We start from the raw sequence: 19,629 nt of genomic DNA, 5'->3' as shown, positions 1-19,629 counted from the left end.
GAAACAGATCAAATCACCGATATGTTTGTATGCATTCCTACAGTATGTGCAATATGTTACTAATTTAACACACACACACACACACACACACACACACACACACACACACACACTCTCTCTCTCAAGCTCCTTTTCCTGTTGTTCTATCTGCAGGATGAACACAGCTCTCCACATTTTGCGTCAGCCTCTCTAAGGAACAGCGTTAATAGTGGTTATTACTGGCCACTGCATTTACACAGTGCGACGATAATGGTGGAAAAACACAGCGTGGCCTGTGTTGTTAGATTACTGGTTAGTTAAGTGAGTAGTCTGTTGTTTCAGAAGACTGCAGGTCGATTCTGGGGTTTTCTACGGACAAAATAATAAAATAGGAAAAAAAAGGGTAAAATACCTACTGTTGCCACGTAACTGCATCTACAACTGAGCCAGCATTCTTCATGAACCTGAAAGTCAGAAAAACAGAGGTATCTTTACCCGAGTGGCACTTTTTCTTCAAATTCTTCAACCGTTTTCACAGTTACAGCCATTAATAATATGGTAACATTTTCCCCACCAACATAAGCGCCAAGACCTGGAGTCCTGGAAATATTGCAAGAACCTCTACAGCAGTCATGATGCAACACAGGCTGTTGACATATTTTAATTTTGCCCCAAGTTATATATAATAATTTGTTAAGTCTGTTAAAAGCAAACTTTTAATTAAGTTTAATGGGACGTGTTTTGGAAAATATCACATTTTTATATGAAACAAATGTTTGGCTGGGATTCATACATTATGTGTTGCTTATCTAAAAACCAAAGATCTACAGTTGCATAGCTTCCAGTGGCTACTGAGGCGGGCAGATTAAAAATATTCAGGCGCAGTGATTTGGGAGAAGTGGAGTGTGAGTCCAATTTTCTTTTGTACCGTACATTCTATGAAGATGTTTAAAAATGTATATGCTGCATTCTGGATCTGGATTATATTGATTTGTGGTGATATTTGTGTTATATCTGTTATAAATTTAACAAAAGTTTACCTTTTATTTCACTACACACAGTGTTTAAGGTCAGCTTTAAGTCCTACTTTAAGTGTTTTCTGGAGCCGTTTCTGCAGCCTGTAAAGTTTGATTTCAGTTAGTTAAATACAAACTCCAAACATCTTGAGGAAGCAAAAACTGTTGTGAACCCTGTGTACCTTTTAATGGACTCATCCTGTACACAAATACAAACTCTGCACATACACAGTCCCTCCTGCTGTCTGCCTTCCTGCTCTCAAGCTTTTGCATCTGTGTGTGCATGTGTGTGTGTTTCCTAGTCTACCTGACCCAAATCGCTCCATATTTGGGGGTAACAGCTTGTCAGGCATGCCCAAAAGTGTGTCTCTAAACATCATGTCACAGAAACACAACTTTCACCGCTCTGGCTTGTTTAGTCTGTGCTGCTCCGATATTTGGACTGTTGAGCAGCTCAGCGTCTAATTCATCTTATTTCCTGAGAGCAGCAGAGTAGTTGGGCTGTCAAACACAAGAGCCACCCCCTCGTAACAGTGTCAAACACACAAGAATCAGCCTGTTGTTAAATGTGACACCCGTGACCTGTGGATACTCCAACTCTCTCTTCTTCATCCTCTCAGTCCTCCTCCTCTTCTCACCACTCATCTACGTCTACATCCTCCCTTTCCTCTGAGTCCACAGCTCCTCAATCAGTCTGACCTGTGCACTGCATGCACATACACACGCTGCTGCACACAAACACGCACCTTTTATTTATGAGTAAATTTGAACCGTCAGCACTCAGTGAGATAAACAGCAGTTCCTAATGGTTTCACTGATGTAAGTAGCTCAAGTACACAGAGGAGGGAGATCCACATCCAATTATTCTTTCTCCTCTGTCCTCCAACTACCTGTCAAAACGTGTGTGGCTGCAGAGAGGAGCTGGAGACAGATTCCGGCTGAGATACACGGAGACATTAAACTGTTCCTGTGCACGTATCTGCACGGGCACTTGCATACGCATGTGTGTGAAAGCACTGTAATCTTAGCTCACATTAGTTTCACTTTATGGACTCTAGGTTGGTTAAAAGGAATTCCGTTCCCTGCTTATTTAACGCTGCCTGTTAAATCCAGGGCTTTATAGTCCACCTCTTTCACTCTAATTCTTACCAATATAAAAACAACACTCTCCTAAATCTAAAAATATTATTGATAGTGTCAGATATGGGAAACTTTCATTTAGATTTATTACCTTCTGAACATCTGAATGAGGTATTTTTACTTCAAATTAACTGGTTTGCAGCTCCTCTATATAGCATCTAAAAAAGTATAAACATATAACACATTGTTTTAAACACACTATAATGTAGTTATAATCAGATGTACGGACATTTTGTGAGAGTATTTATCAGTAGTTAAACTAGAATATTTTATAGTATTACAACTGTGTTTTACTATGTTGTCATTCATTATTTGTTTAGATACAGAAGCCTCTACTTACTAGTGGCCACAGGAGGACTAATAGTTGTTGATAAATGCATGAATAAATGCTTATTATCTGCTAACAACTAGTGTTTTATAAACCATCCGTTAAAAGTTTATATACTGCTCATAAATACTAACTACGGGGGTTAAAGTAATAAAATTCAAAATGCAAGTTTTATGCTCCTTGATAGCACTGAGGTATTTTCTTCTTCAGGAAAAAGAAAACATCTCCCTGTAAGTTCACTCAGTGTTGTCAGAGTTGTGTACATCTATCTGTGTTTGATTCTCAGTCTGTGTTTGTTGTACAGGGCCACTGATGCATCCATTTCAGACAAGTTTGTTTCCATCTCAACAGACAGAAAACCTCGGAGAGGCTTAACTTTTTTGGAAGTGATGAATATGTTTGCGAGATAGCGTCATCTATTTGGACAAAAGAACTGCAAGAAAGCATTTCTTCTCTAAAGGGAGTTTCTACAAAGTAAGACACCCAAACATAGCCTGTATACCTACGTTCAATGTCTTATACACAGTTAATCTGAGGCTTGTGGCTAAAATTAAATCAGTCAATCGTCAAATGACATTTTGCATCATGTAAATATCACTCTGTCTATCCAAATTAAACATTTGCAACATTTTATCCCATTTTTTTTCTGTTCAATTTAAGTTGACAGTTTGACAGGAGAGCAGTGAGAGCAGGAGAATATGTCAGAGTTTGCCACTGCAAGTACATTTTGTGTCTCACACAGCCGATCAACTGTTTAAACTTTAAACTACACTTTATATATATATATAGCTTAAATAGGTGAGAGTTGCTTAAAGCTCATTGTCAGCTGCAAGATGGTTGGTGGAGGAGGAAGAGGAAACATTTTCATGTTATGTCACTAAAGTCCGACTGAAACCACTTCTTTGTGTTTTTTCCATGTATTCTTCATAGTTTTGTTTCGTTAAAAGGAAGAGGAAAGGTTTTTTGGGGAAATATCCAAAGTGTTGCTTTGTGTCTCAGCTGGCTAGAGGGGTGTGTTGGTGTCTGTGTTTGATTGACAGCAGCTGACAGGCAGCCGGACCACCCGTCTTGTATCGAGGTCTAGTCCCCTTTTGAATAGAGTTTCTCACTCGTTAAAATGAGCCATCCTGGGGGTGGCCCTATAGCGGAGTGGTCAGGTCGCGTACCACATGAGCTGATGCTCTTAGCAGGCGAGTGCCGGTTCGACTCCGAACCGGATTGGCTCTTTCCTGCGTGTCATTCCCCCTCTCTCTGCCCCTTTCCTGTCACTCTCTACTGTCCTGCCAAATAAAGGCAAAAATGCCCCAAAAAATATCTTTTAAAAAAAAGTAGCACCTCCTGCTGCAGTTGAGGTTAGGGCTTGGGTTATGGCTAGGTGTAGCAGAGATGACTTAAGGTTTGGGTAAGGTTGGAGTCAGGTTAAGCATCTCAGAAGATGAGTGGTGGGGTTGGGAATTTGATTCAGAGTTAAGTAAGGGCAAACACATATTGACAGGGAAACAGTATTAGACACTGAACTGGTAAGCAATGAGAGACAAACTTGCACTGAATCCAACACGTCATGGGAAGAAGAGTAAGAACCACACCAGTATTCAGTAAGTTTACATGCTGTTTAATGTGTTGCAGCTGAGCAGCTAATAAGCTATCCAGCCTCCAAACTGTCAGTAGTAGTGAACTTTTCCCTGGTGAATGTTGGTCTGGTTGCTCATTCAACAAGCCGAGGTGCAGGATAAGAAGCGTGCTGATGTTTGACGATGGCACGGTTTGAATAGCTCTATCAAAATGATACATAGACGGATATCAGAACAGTTTCAGTTGAATCAATGCAAAACTGGGAACCACTGGCATGAAACCAAAATATATAAATTTGATTTGCAGGTAATAAGCAGAATAAAAAACTGACTATATGATCTTTTTTGCAGTAAAAGTATGACTATAAACTATGACATTACAATCTCAGGAGGGCACAGGCTACAGTTGAGAGAGAGTTGTTAGATAAGGCATCAGAGTCAAACCGAAGCTGGTGGAGCTTCTGGGTAAAACCAGCAGGTGGGACATTGAGCCGTCACATTATCAATCAGATGACACTTTATTTAGGCTGACATGGTATAACTGGAGCTGAGACCCTGAAACCTGCAGAGTGGAAATCCATAAACACTGAACACTACTATAATGTGTGTGTATGTGTGGGTGCATTAAACAGAGTAAACCTCAGTAAAAGTCCCAAACCGCTGCAGCATACTTTCCACTACCTTTCCCCTTTGTTAGGGATAGCCTAACAAGGAGTGGAATCCTGCCCAATCAGTGCTGTACTTGCTGACTCACCCATCCAGCAGCAGGATGGCATTCTTCCGGGGGCGTCCTGCATTGGGGCCATAGAGGTGAGCTCGGTGGTAGTAGCGTACAGACTGCAGCAGGGTCCGCAGCTTGGTGTAGTCCTGAGCCAACTGGGTACTGTTGACCGCACGGCCCACCATGCTGCGGTAGGCATTCGGCTCTGGGAAGAGGAGACGGAGCAGAGTGAGCCGGAGAGATAAAGTTTATACAAGCAACAGTGGGGAGGTGGCAGAGAATATTATTGTTGTTGTAGTCTGATCTTGCTCTCCTAGAGAGTATCCAACAGCCAGTAGAAAAAGAGATAATTGGGCAATTCGCAGTAATACAGACAGATGGACTCGGTGTCAAGGGAATTGTTCCAAGCACACAGGGTGGCCTTACAGAATCAGTAAAACAAAGAGAGGAAGGGAGCTTGTTCCCCAAAAGGAGGAAAACTAAACTTTTGCAGACCCACTGCTGTTTAACCACTGAAGAGCATCGTATTTATATCTGTTCCAGTCTCTGTTTGAGCTGTAAAATAAAACTTTAAATATGTATGTTTTGTGCATGTGTATGCAGCTGTGTCTGAGCTGTACTCCTGAAAACTAAAATGAGAATATTTCTATCAAATTTCAAAGGATCACCTTTTCATTCAGCCTCTGCAAATTCACTCTCTGTCTGCCCCTGTCTAAGTGATTTACTTGAAATGATTACTTTCGCTACGGTTTAAGCCCTCACTAAATTTTTCACATGGTCCAATCAATGGATTTTGCATGGTACTTTTAGGCTTGGGCTAAAGTGAAAGTTTCTTTTGTCGGCTTTATTACAGATGAAGTGAGAGGAAAATATGAAGTGATGTGCAGCAGGCGAACACTGGGCGGCTCTGTGTGAAATGCAGCTCCCCAGGAACACAGATGGTGAGGATGACACGAGGACTAGCAGTTCCTTTCATCCCTGAATGAACCCTCACCTTAACCCTTGATCTGCTAGACACACACTTACTGTTCTTTCTCTAAAAGTCCTTCATTAATATTCTGTTAATTATGTATTAGAATTGACAGATATTCAATAAATGTTTCTGAGTGTAAAGGTTTCCAGACAGAGACAGAGACACATCACCTCTCTAGTTTTAGAAGAAACCTGCTGCAGATAGTTTATGACATGTTAAGTTAGACATTGACAAGTTTATGTGTTATGTTGGAAATTGTTTTTAGGATCAGGTTACAGTTGGTTAATTGCCGACATTCATTTAGTTTGATTAAGATTTGGGTAAAAAAGGTTGTTGTCTCTGCTTGTAAGTTGATAATTCTTAATTTTCTTTGCAAGAACCTTTAAAATCTTTGACAAAGTATTCGTACTTGGACTAAGTCCTCCTCCATTTCACTTTTCTGATTTAAATATTGATAGCAAATATTTATGGGCATATGCTTTATTTAAGATTTAAGATTTACTGTGCAAGCCCCATCATGTAAAATAGAGGCACCTCAATGTACATCAATATCAGCAGCACACGCACTTAACTTTACTTTTTTCCAACAGACCGGAGCCTATCATGTTATTTAGTAGACAGTATGTGTATTAGTAGAAGTATTTCTGTACTGACCATTGCCCAGCTCCCAGGAGATGTTGTACTTCTTGCCAGCGCTGTACTTCAGGAGGCTCAGGGTGGAGGAAGTGTTCCAGGAGTTGTCTGGGTTTCTGTGCAGTGCGTTAAGCCCCAGGATCAAGTGCAGACCAGCACAGTCGGCAAAGTTGTACAGTTTGTCTAAAGACCTGGCTGGGAGAAACCCACAAAGCAGTTGTAACTTTGATTCTTCCATGCACCTGGAGTCATGTGAACATGTGAACATGATGGAGTCCATGTGGAACTCACTCATCTACTGATTCTCATGTCCATGTACTGTGGGAATCCACTTCTATTGTTCCTCAACCAAATCTGAAACTCATTTTTTTTGGTGCTCTCTGTGCCATAACCACGCGTATTTGCAGCTATCTTGGTTCTCTTATAATTTCTTGTAGTTTCATGTAATTGAAGAAAATATGATAATCTGCTGTTTTCACTTTTGAGTACTAAAAGCCCTGTTTGTATAACTCAATAGAAATAAAAATCATTCCTGTAACATGATCAAGTCATCAAGTCGTTGGCAAAATATCTGGCTAAAAACTCCAGTATTGGGTATTTTGTGTTATAAGGAAATCTGCAAGCTCTCAATGCTGAGAAAGAATAAAAAAGTTTTAATGATCACCAAATGAAAAAAAGGTCTTGGAAAAACATTGGGTTTGTCCATTTAAACAAACAAGCTCTTTCCCATGTGACTCTTAAAAACAGGGTGGCTTCTTCTAAATTCTTCAACCTCAGTAAATTGTAACATATACAATTAGCAAAAGAAGATTACATTTCTCAGAAGCATGTGTATGGAAATTATGTGTGTACTGAGTTTTGGATCAACTGCAAGCTACTGCTGGGATTTATTCTGCAATCAGTTGTCGTGTTCCAGGTACTGAGCTTTTAGCGCACGTGACGCGCGTCCATTTGTACACATGACAGCTGAGTCTCGTCTTCAGCAACATTCAGTGAGAATCCAGACAGACTGATTTTCCCATCATGGACTCCTGTGGTGATGTGCTCCTCAAAGCAGCTAGCACAGGATTGTTCTGTTCTGCAGCTGACTACTCACTCACGTTTATGTCTGTTGTCTCCATCAAAACACATAACTCTAACTGTGCAGTTAAGGACGAGCGCCTACCACAGATGTTGGCATATGGTAAGAGTGCCAAAAGTGTTTGTTTATATTTTAATGTGTGACTGCAGGCTCCTGCTGGATACCTCAGGCTCTTGTTTTGAAATTTAATCTGTTTGGAGTCATTCCATTATCATAAATATTACCCTGAACTCCGACCCTTATTTCCTAGGCTCAACAGGAAACAGATGAAGACTGTTTGCTGGTCTGGATCCTGCTAGAATTTGCCCTCAACTGTGGGTTTGGCACCAGCTGAGCTTGCCAACTGATAGCTCAGTTCAATGTTGAATGAACTGGTGGAGCAAACCAAGGTGCATGTGAGGTTACTCTTCTGGATGCATGTCAAGCTGTTAAAAAGGTACAAGCTTCTGTAAAACTCTAATAAATGGATGTGAGAGATACAAATGTCTGACCTTAAGTCAGAGTCGGAAAAAATTCAAACGGTGAACAATGCTTATTATGTCACGCTTGAGATAGAGTGCTTTTTTTGTTTTGTTCAGCATTTACTGTAAGCCTTTACTTCCAATAGGGCAGTGGTTATGTATAATCCGCAGAGCAAATAGAGAGAACAGAAAGATTGCTTGTTGCACCTGGCATTAATTCGGTTTCCAGCAACGACAGGACAAAGCCTGAAAACAAAAAAAAAAAAAAAAAAAAAATGCTAACAATGGTTTTATTGCACACATCACTCTTTGGGAGTGTATTACTCCTGAGTAAACTTTCTGTTCTCCATCTCATTAATAACCACCAATAACGTTATTATCATAACTGCTATTATCATAACTCCTTCCCTCTGTGGTTAAATCAGAGTGGTGTCTGTTTGCAGGAGCAGAGTTAAGGGCAACAGCAGAGAGAAAGTAGCGCCAGATGTGGCTGTCAGGATGAGTGATTCCAGGCCTTTCCTCACCTGACATCTGAGCAGAAGGCGACCAGCCTTGCTCCAAGACCTGCACACACATCATAAAGGCATCATGAGGTACATCAAGCTACTAAATATACTGTTTCTCTGCTGGCAGGTCTGAGAACAGCATGTATGATCAAATAAATGTCTACGTGTTTATGTGTCAGTTTGGTTCCTGGGGAATTTTACTACTGATTCTATTTAACCAGTGGCAGACAAACTCATATGCTTTCTTGTGCCTCTGTAATTTAAATGTATGTTGAATGGTGAGGGCAAAGGAAGAAAAATAAATATTCTGCAGTACTGGTAGTTTAATACTTTGCGCTCACTCTTTGCTTTTTTTTGTCCTATCGTGTTTTCAAAAGTTTGGACAAAATCACAATAACATAATACCTTCTAATTTTCCTTTTTGACACATTCATATTCCTCCAGCACAGCCATAAGCGCATGTAAGCAGAAGGAGGCTCTGGTCACTTTATTTATTTGTTAATATTAATTACATGAATGAATCAGTTACTATATGTAATAGATCAGTAGTCGTCAAAGTGAGGTCTGGGGCCCGCCAGTGGTCCACCAGGTAGTTCCTGGGGGTTCCCAGCAAAAAGGGAAATCATTTATTTTCACTATAATTCCTTCCATAAGTAACACAATGAGAGAATGTATGACCATTTTGGTCATGGGTTTCAAACACTTGGCAGATAAATCAATTGTGAAGATTATGGTTAGTTGCAGCTGTAGTATTGGACCACTTCCCTAAGAGGAGTTGGTACATACTTTTGCTAAGCTATAGATAGCCGTGAGTTTGTCTTATTCTGGCTAAACAGGACAAACAATAGCCACACTTCTTGGAAACAGTCTATTCCTTTAATTGTGGTTAACCCTCGCTTAGCCTCCTGGTGAGCAGATGCTAAAATTCCTGTTCATTTTGCACACACTAGCAATAGCTACTAGCCTGAGCTCTAAGTATAGCATTACTGACCACCATGGCAAAGCTCTCGTTTACTGCCTGACAAAAGTGGGGCATCTTATGCTTTCCTCCAAAGAGAAAAGGATGCTGGGTAGATCCACCCTCCTGGTGTCAGGAAATCTGCAGATCAGTAAGAGCAAACATGAAAGAGCTGCTACACAGACCCGAGCAAGCCCTCAAGCTACAAATCTGTGATCTCAGTCAGACCACAGTAATGACATTACCAAGAGACTGTGAATCTGTGTGTGTATGCACAAGCGCTCATAACGTATGTGTGTTTGTGTATGTGAGCTGTTGTGGCTTACTATCACATCTGTGTAGTGCTGAAAAGGAGAAATGCAGTATGATTCGGTGAAATATGGAGATAAATGCTGAGGTTAGGGTGAAATAGCAGCACTTATTGTTATTGGACAGTCACTCTCCCAAATGGAAACAATACAAATGATCTACTGTTTCACAAACACAGACATAGACAATAAATCAAGCAAACGTGAAATTGCCTTTACTTCTGTTGAATGTATCAAACCAATAACAAATGGTGCACATCCCAGTGACACTGAATAATCTCTTAAAGTCAACATCATTATTCAATTTGCTGTTTTTTGTAAGAATGGCAGTTTCTTATGTTGTAATATGGTTTAAAGTGGGTCTCAGTACTCTCAGTTACACGTTAACACAATGAAGGCCTGTCTAAGAGGTCAGACTTCAGTGGATTCACACAGCTACAAACTTCTCTTTTATCTTAGAAACAGTCCGGCCAGAAACAAGCAGAACAAACTCAGAAAGCTGTGTGTGCCTGCATGTGTGTGTATGTGCCTGTGTGTTTGCGTGTGTTGGCGTGCCTTTGTGTGTTTGTATGTAACGGAAAGAGTGGGGTCTGGATATTGTCAAGCTGTCTATCTGATAGAAAAGCCAGCTCAGTGAAGCAGAGAGGCCGGCAGCATCAGTCAGCGCTATGCCTCATTTCTGAAGTTCTGCATATTCCCTCTAACTGAGGTACACATAGTCTATGTACAATCTGCCTGTATGCACTCACACAAACAGTGGTGGCTGGTTTATATACCACACACATGAACCAGACAGACACCCATCTGAACTTTCCAATGAAATCCCACTTTATTCTGTTGTTGCACCTCTAGCGAGTTACTATCAGCTGACAACACAAATTACAATTTGTTTTACTTGTAAGCTGAAAGGACCACTTTACTTACATCATACATCCTCACTGAATAAGGAAATTCATAGTGCTGTTAGTTAAGTTAGTTAAGACAGACCTGCACTGGGGACCTCTGGAAAGTTTTCAAATTGAAAAACAATTTCACTTTACCAAATTATGAAAAGCAGGCTGAGAAGAGGAAGACATATTTCAAAATTATTAAAGACAGGAAACTAACACAAATAAACTAACACACACACAAACACACACACACACACAAAGGAAGGTCATTTACTAAGACTTGGAATCTAATGAACTGTCAACTTCATCATTCTCACAACATTTAAACCATTACATTTCACCATGTAACCAAAAAGGAGAAGCAGGCCAAAAATGAAATTCAACTTTAAAATTTGAAGCAACATCTTTTTTGTCGGGGACTATTTGAGGTGAGTTCTTGATGGCCTCTCTTTGATGTGCTGTGGCATGGATTATACCTTATTTGTACACTGACTTGGATAAAAGCAGAAGCCAAATGAATAACTCTACTGTCTTGTATTCAAGATTTTATATTAACAACAGAAATAAAAATATGGATTTTAAAGTAAAATATATTTAAATCTATATTTAGAAAATACATATTTAAAAGCTTTAGTATTTTGATTAAAAAAAACATCTTTATTCATGAGAATGAATAAGTCATGCTCTTGACCAGGTTTGGCTGGAAGTTACATTAATAACTGGCACCCATCAGCTATCTCAATGGAACAAACAGCATCGTCTTATACTTCCTCCCCCAGAATTTTCATTCAGATGAACAACTTCTGTTTTGGACTTTAGAAATGCAGATACATTCCTAAACTCCCCATCATTTGTGCCTTGAGAGAGAAAATAAGGAGCACAGAAAAAACTTTGTTTTCTATCTTTGGTTTCATTCAGTACATAAATATAATGACTTACTGCAAGACGCAGCTTACTGCCACAGCAAATGTCAATTTGGATGTTTAGTCCCATCAAAGTCAGTCTGGAACATACAAGTACACACACACACACACACAAAGAGACTTGAGCTGAGTTCTGGCTTGCTTTAAAAGCCAAATCAAAACCAAATCCTCAGGAGACATGTGCAGACAGGGGAGAAGGCTGTTTAGAGAAATTAATTCTGAGCCTTTTTTCCTGTTTATGGATACAATGTGTTTTTCCATATCTAAAGATGCACACGTTGCACTCCAGAGCACTTAAAAAGGCATCTCAAGTGTCCATGCTGCTCATGAACAGGATCTAAAAACATAGCTCAAAACACGGATTTATGAGACAAAGACCTCGAATTATTGATAATAATTACATACTCAAAAATACATGTGCATGAAATTACATCATGTACGCGCATGTAAGAGCAGAGATGCTTGTAATTTTCCTCTGTCAGCTGTAACAACTTACATCAGCTTGAACTGTGCAGTGAAACACACACACGCACACACACACAAAATTGGCATTATGAACTCAGTGGGGAAAGAATGGAGACGGCTACTCTCAGACTGTGCATCCATCAAATTGTTCTTAACGTGCTGGGGACAATTGTTGATGACAGTATTTAAGGTTTTACCAGATGGACTGCAAAGTAATTTAACATTTTTACTCAACACACACCACGTGCACACATGTAGTCGCAGACAAACAGCATGACCAGTCATGAAAGAATTGGAAGTAAACTGCTAAAATATCCAGGAAAACCCAAGTGTGCTGCATTTATCATCGGCTCCTCCATCATGGCTTCAATCTCTGTTCTCCACCAGTGGTTCTTCTAGCAACTCTCTGCCTTCTGTTTCTCATTGGGCCAGTCCTCCACTAATCAGGCCCTCTGTGGCTGCAGAAAAAGACACTGTGACTGGAGCAAGGTCACCTCAAGACTGACGTTTCCGATTCACAATTTTTTAAAAAGATCGTCAAAAGTTTAAGAACAGCTTACGATGCAGTTTGATCGTTCATCCAAATCGGTCAAAGCCAGACCAGGATACTGTTACGGTCGCTGTATCGAAAGCTATTAAATGCGGTAGTTTGCTATGTTCGCATGGTGTATCTGCGACTTATCCTGATGTTAACTTGACACTGCATGTTAGGGTTGCGCAGAGGGAGAAATGTGGTTCTAATATAGTGTGAGTCTCTGCTGCTCCACCAGTGTGTTGCACAGAACCCAACGCCTCCATGTTTACACACACACACAGACACACACACATCTCCACATGGACTCTTCTTTCATACAGGGTGGCTCCACTCCAGCAAAAACCATTCAGGTCAAACCACTTTTGTATTTTGGAAGAATGCAAGATATGTGGAGGGCACCTGTTTTCAATTCTGTTGGTAGAGGGGGACCGATGTGTTTGTGTGCACGTGTGTGTGTGTGTGTGTGTGTGTGTGTGTGTGTGTGGAAACAAGAGTGTGAGAGAGAGATTACCTCAATCTGTGAATTTGCTGTGACTAGACCTGTGTGTGGCCCTCCTCTGTGTACCCAGTGTAAGGAGATGCAGAGCAAGTCGGCAGAGCTGGTGAGTAAGATGAGTGGTATGTTAACATACACTGTTCTCGATGTAAAGTACATCCACACTCTGCCGCTGTGTGTGTGTGTGCTCCAGCCTAGGCAACAGGCTGCAGTAGACAACAAATCAAAGACAGAGATGTGGACAAAATAACATCAGCCGCCTTTCATTGGCTTTGGGTCATGTAACTCAAACCACTTGTTGGGGGAACGGGGTGTGAGGGAAATGTGTATGGGGTGTGAGTGGTTTTCACATGTGTTTGGCAATGGCCACTGTCTATCACTCCCTAATGGGAAAAGTACGCTTTTTAGATACTAATGACCTCATTGCATTTGGCTTGTAAAGAAACAAGGTGTGTGGAACATTTTCAGGTCTCTTCTCTCTGTTTGCACTGTGGTGCTACTTACAAACTACAACCAAACACAACCAAGGAGAAGGAATTTAACGTCCGTTACCATGAAGTAAAACTGTTTATCAATCATCCCGTTATTATGACCTGACAGGCTGTTAAGTAATTCTTCTTCTAAACGAAGACAAAGACAAACAAATCTCTTAATTACCGGATATTTTAGAGGGCCATGAGTAGTTTTTTTTAAACCTTTAAAGCCAAAGTGAAATCACAAAACTGATGTCAAAGTGATTTTGAAAGTTATTGTTATTATCATCTTATTAATGAAGGCAAATAAAAAAAATGAAGTCTTTTGAGAGTATTTGAAATGCCCCTTTAGTGTTCAAGCCTGAAAGTGGGAGGCCCAGTGTGTCTTATTGACAGCCGAGCTGGCAGGGGTGGAGAGACAAAATGTAAACAAACTTGTGTAACTGTAGATTACAAGCCAAGGACAGACAGTATTCTGTTAGCAGTCGTGTCAAAGGATATGGACTTACGCATATTGACTATGGATTTACCAGTCAAACTGACCAATCTTAAAGCTGCACTAATCAATTTTTTACATTAACAATTGATCAAATGACTTGCTCATAAGTATACAGTTCTTCTCCTCTCTCTCTCTACACAGCTTTATGGCATCTTTAAGCTCAATGTTTTGGTTTTTCAGTCTGCAACCTCATTCACTCTCACTGCTCTCCGCAGTGTCACTTCCAGCTGTGGCAGCCAGCTGTTACAAGTGAAACTTCCCACTGTACTACCTGCACAGCACGAAACAGCAGAGAGACAAAAGAAAAGACACACGTCACGCAGCCGGAAACACAATTAAAAAACAAATGCTAATGATGCTCCATGTCTCCTGGATGTGTAAACATGCAACTCTTTGCTGATCTTAGCCATGACAAAGGCGATTTCGATGTGGAGTTTTCAACTTGTTCTATTATATACAAACGATAAAAACAAAACAACTAAAAGAACATCAACTAATGCAGGTTTTACCTTTTAAAGATGTGACTGTGCAACATGTGACTAGCTAAGTAGCTATGTTGTGTGAAAAATGACATAAGCAGTGCAATTTTCCCTGATGGATATTTGTTTGGTTGCTTCTTCAACAAGCCAAGGTCCAACATGTGTCCAACATGTCTGACATGTGTCCAGGCTTGTAGGAAGGAAGGAGATGTTAGCCACAAAGCTGTTTGAAGTCTTGTCACAACACGTTGTGTCATGTCACCCACTGCTGTCTGACTGTTCGTGTCACTGTCTGCCAATTACTGAATGATGACAGCTTGATGACACTGTGACAAGTGCACGCACTTACAGGCCAAGAAACCAAAAAGTAAACTGTGTTTAAATAAGAGCACATGATATGTAGATGTCTATAAAGCCGATAGCCCATATGCTGTAGCATATTAAAAAATGCAGTTTAATCTCTGTTGGATATTAAAGGCTAAACTTGATTTAAAGATTAGGCTTGAAAATCAAATACACTGTAGGCTACAAAAACAGCCAGTAAGTCCATCAGACTTCAGTTCTGTGCAGTATCTCTTTGACCAGCATGAAAGATAGGATAAAGATAGAAGAGCCATACCTGACATTTTTTACTACCAGAGATTAGTCACACTGTCACCTCCAAAGAGGGTGGTTGTAAAGCTTCCACCTCTTATCTGTTTAGCCATCTTGTCACACACCTCTGCTGATGCTATAATTGAGCACAGATTGCTCTGTAATTGCAGAGAAACAAGACTCCTCTGGGCAGACAGAGTGAAACAAGAGGAAAACTAGCCCAGGGCTTTACTGCCCCTGAACCATCAAAGAGTTTAGAGGTAAAACAATGCCTGCTGCCCTTCCCATAAAACACCTGCTTAGGCTGCAAACAGATGCAGATCACTGATTACTCATCCACAGGAAGAAGGTTCTTAAGTTCTTAGCAAATGCCTGTTGCCACCTGGAAATTCATTATGGTCAAAAATCGAAAGACTGAATAACCAAGGGCAAACGAAATATTTGTTTTGGGGTATTTAAGACATTTGCTGCATTCCCAGCTCAAGAGGGGTATCTTTGATCCCAGACCATGTGATGGATGAGGGTTATGGAGACCAGATCCCAAGCAGGGCAGCAAAGCAAACACAGGGTATCCCAGACTCCGTTTCTCTGCTAGAATAATCACCATAATCACAGCAATCATCTTCCACTCTGAAACTATATCCACACACATTACTTATGCTTCAGTTAAAATGAAGGTTCTGTCTTCAGCTGAATGAGTAGAGCCAGATTAAACAGTTACAGAATCACCAGCTTGTTTAACAACAGTTTTATAGGTAATTATACATTCGTAATATCAGATGTCGGGAAAAGTTACGAAATGTTTTTAAGAATGCTACTATGCAGTGTATTGACCACAGTGACTACGTAAGCCATTTGTTATTTTGTAATTTAAATATAATGACATATAATTAACCTAATTAAATATAATTGAATGAATGATGGGATAACATTTTATAAATTTATGTAATAATTTTCTTTATTCTCAGATAATACCTGTACAAATGTGAGCAAATGTTTGCCAATGAGTTTAAGCATGGGAAGTAATTTGTATACACAGTCCTTTTACATGTAAAATGGACAGATTTGCATATTGAATTTTTTTTGTAAATATATATGATCCGAGCTTCTGACCAGGCCAGCGACTGACACACAGCTACGAGGAAGCAGGGCTCAAAACATGAGAATTATAATGTATATTGTAAAACAAATGTATGGCCACTAATTTCACAGTTTAGGATAATCACAGAATACTTTTCTATGCTATAAACTGGTTAACTTTCAGTTTAAGTGGTGCTCATACTTCATTGCCTGGAATGGTCACATTTTCACCTGTGTCTGTTTATTGGTTTGTTTGTCAGCAGGAATACGCAAAGAGGTGGAGGGATTGGGCATGGGCCAGGGAAGAACTAATTAAGTTTTGGTGCAAATCTGGTAAAGGGACACATCCAGGAACTTTCACTTATTACTTATTTTCATTTTAATTTTGATGAAAAAAAAAGTCAGACACATTCATGGTGTTGAGATCTATGACTTTGTACAATCTGTTGCAGACCCAGATAATAATCTGGATCTGTGTAGTATTGTTTGGCCTTGGCAGCAGTATACGCCCTGCTGACTACCATTCTAGTTATCTCTGTGGTGAAATAATGACGTGGCACTACAGCAATGTAGCTCATGTAAAAAGAAAGAAACAAATCATCACAGTTCCTCCCCAAAATGCTGGCAAGTATAGGACAAACACTACAGGGGGCACCTTCCTCAGCCAATCGGACAGTCACTCTTCCCATAACTCTAAACTTTTAAGTCCCATTTGAGTTTCTGCAGCAACCCGTTATAACAAGGCTGGGACTTGTCCCAGCACTCTGGTGGATATTCCTGCCAGATGTTTGAGGAGAAAGAGAATGAGACTTTTTCCAACCATTCACCTTAAACAAATATCTCCCAAAGTCTAAAACCATCTTTTCATCAGTCTTATTGTCCTGCTGAGTTTTCCTGAGCCCCTCTGTCAAGCAGCTAAGGCTGCATTATAAAAATCTGAGTGCATTTCCACATTTCAACCTTTTTTTTTCTCTCTAGTTGTGCTTTCCAGCTACACTAGAAAGTGTTGGCAGAGGTTTGCACAGAGGTGAGAGTTTCATTTGTTTTATTATTATGTTTTGTCCATTTAGATATTTGAGGTTTGGAAAAATGACAGCCTGCTTTAGTGCTTTCACACTTTCTTGCGGTGGTGCTTTCAACTGATGTAAAAACCATATTGTGTGCTAAATCATGAATAACTTGCATGCTAAATCAATCACACAGTTTTACAAATAAATAACAACTCATTTACACCCATTGTAGGAAACCTCAAAAAAAATACACTGACCTGTCAGATTGTTTCTGCAGACACATATGTTTGAATAAACACTTTTAGTATTTATTTGTTTCATTGATTTGCACAATTTAAAAAATAACTTAACCATGAGAAACCAGTCCAAGTAAATCAAGAGAAGCCAAAAAATAAATAAATAAATGAATTTAAAAAAAAAAGCCATCCTATTATAATATTAGTTCACACAGTTTTTTTTTAGTCACTGTCATAATGACCAACATCAATAAATGTAATTGAACAGTAAGTGACCATGGCATTAGAGGGAATACTTATTTAAAACATCACTTAAATATTATTAAAATTTCTGATTATGTTGGTTCTGCACTTGTAGAAGAAATGAGCTGGTGCTGAAACTTGAGCACAATAAACTAAACTAAAGCAAAATCTACAGACTATAAGTACAACATTACACTTAGCACGTCTGTAAAAGGACTCAACTGAAACATTGCAGATGACACCAGGAATATACAGTATATGTAAGAGTCAGCTTATATAGAATAAAGTGCACTTTAAAGGGATTTAAGTCAGCACAGAGCAACCGGTTCACATCTGGTGAGAGTAAGATGCTTAGGTTACATCTGGAGCATTTCAAAATTGTTTCATGTAGGGAGGAGAAGAACCTCAGAAGAGGTTTTATAAGATAAAAATGTGTCCTGTAATATCTTTAATGTCTACTCTTACTGTTACTGTTAAATACAAGTCACAGGGGACAACTTTGAAACCAAACATCTGAATCCCCTGAATCCAGCAGATTATTTAAATTTTTTATATTATTTATATGCGTTTGTTTTTTAAATAAATGTCTATGGAAACCTTGGATTTGAAAACACTAACTTTCTACTAAGATCACTGTTGACCAATGTGAGTCCAAAATCAATAAAATGTTTATGCCATTGCACAAATGTTTTACTTGTTTTGCATTGTGATTCACTGTTATTTTCAGATGTGTTACTTCCAATGTGTAACCTAATAATAACGAACGGCAAGTGACAACTTTTGCTAGTGTGTACTAATGTGTGGAAAACATCGCTCTTATTTTGAAACTCCTGGTTTACTTATACCTGAAAGCTACACAGGCTAAGGAAAAAAAGAAAATTATTGTAATTGGTAAAAAAAAAAATAATAATAATTATTGGCTATCAGTTGTCACATCACAACAGAATCACCTGCAGCATGACTTTAGTTAGTGTTCAGATGCTAATGTTGGTGTGGATATGTAGGAGCTCTCCTTGGCTTGGCTCTGTTCCTGTGTCTTTTCTGGACCTACAGTGAAGGATTTTGAAGGCAGTGGAGTTCAGCAAGGAGAGAACAAGTGATGTAGAGCCAGGCTATTAGTGTTGTGAGAGGGGCATGCTGGCTACATCAGACCCCAGGTTTCCTACTCTGCCAGGGGAAGGACCAGGCCAAGCCAAGCCAGCCAAACATCTGCTCCTGGTTAGAGGTGTCGGCTCCTGCCATTCACAGCAGAGGTTCAAAACCTCAGGGAAAGGTTTCACTTGGCCTCGTCTAGCCTGGGCCACTGCAAGCAGTCCTGTATGCTCCCTAAGGGAATGCAGGTCTGAGGAAAATACCACAGAAAATTCAATTCCGTTTTACCTTTCCATGCTTCACTCCTCTGAGCAAGGCAAATTTCATTACACACTTATGGACTCATTAAATTCCTTCAATAACAAAGCGCTGTGTCCTGCAGACCAGCGTTCCTTCAAAATCAAGCAGCTTCAGAGTGAAAGGGCTTGGAGGGCAACCAGCCATGATCCAGTCATGACTCTCGTCCAGTTCTTTCTTTCCCTCTTCCATCATTTTGCTGTCTTTCTTCCTTTTTTATATTTTATTTTTTAATTTCTTTACCACAAATAAACAGCTCTATATAACAGTAAAGACGTAAATTATGTATGTTTAAAAATTGGTGGCACTGCTTAGTGATGTGATAAAAGTGATGAAAGGCCATAAAATAGATTACATATTTTCTCTGTCATCTTGTAACCATACATCAGCTGGCATCTAATAAAGTCTCCAAATAAAAACCGAAGGCACCAATTTCTGGATACTTATGTCAATTAACAAAAACAGAAACAAAGAGAAACTTTGGCAAATGGGAAAGAAAACAATTTGGTCACACATATAACATTAAGCTTCCATTACCCCTCTAATGAGACAATAAACTTGTCGGAGGTGTCTGATCTTAAGATGTAGCCAAACCGCTATCTGTTGTTGGTCTCAGTAAAAGTAGGTTACCATCCTAACAGC

General features: G+C 39.7%; 1 protein-coding gene across 1 annotated transcript in view; it reads right to left on the bottom strand.

The window, feature by feature from the left end:
• Window positions 1–19,629, bottom strand: part of hpse2 (heparanase 2) — a 57,518-nt gene that overhangs the window by 17,679 nt on the left and 20,210 nt on the right. The window contains exons 4-6 of the mRNA XM_071480644.1: window positions 6,383–6,556; window positions 4,789–4,960; window positions 396–443 (exon numbers count right to left, since the gene is read on the bottom strand). Of these exons, the coding sequence (XP_071336745.1) occupies window positions 396–443; window positions 4,789–4,960; window positions 6,383–6,556 (394 nt within the window). The remainder of the gene's footprint in view (window positions 1–395; window positions 444–4,788; window positions 4,961–6,382; window positions 6,557–19,629) is intronic.

This window comes from Trachinotus anak, unplaced genomic scaffold (assembly GCF_046630095.1).
Source record: "Trachinotus anak isolate AG129_WGS33_773 ecotype Australia unplaced genomic scaffold, CSIRO_AGI_Tana_v1 ptg000007l, whole genome shotgun sequence".
Taxonomy (NCBI): Eukaryota; Metazoa; Chordata; class Actinopteri; order Carangiformes; family Carangidae; genus Trachinotus; species Trachinotus anak.
Note: the sequence above shows the minus strand (reverse complement) of the source record. Positions and strands in the feature narration are given on the sequence as shown.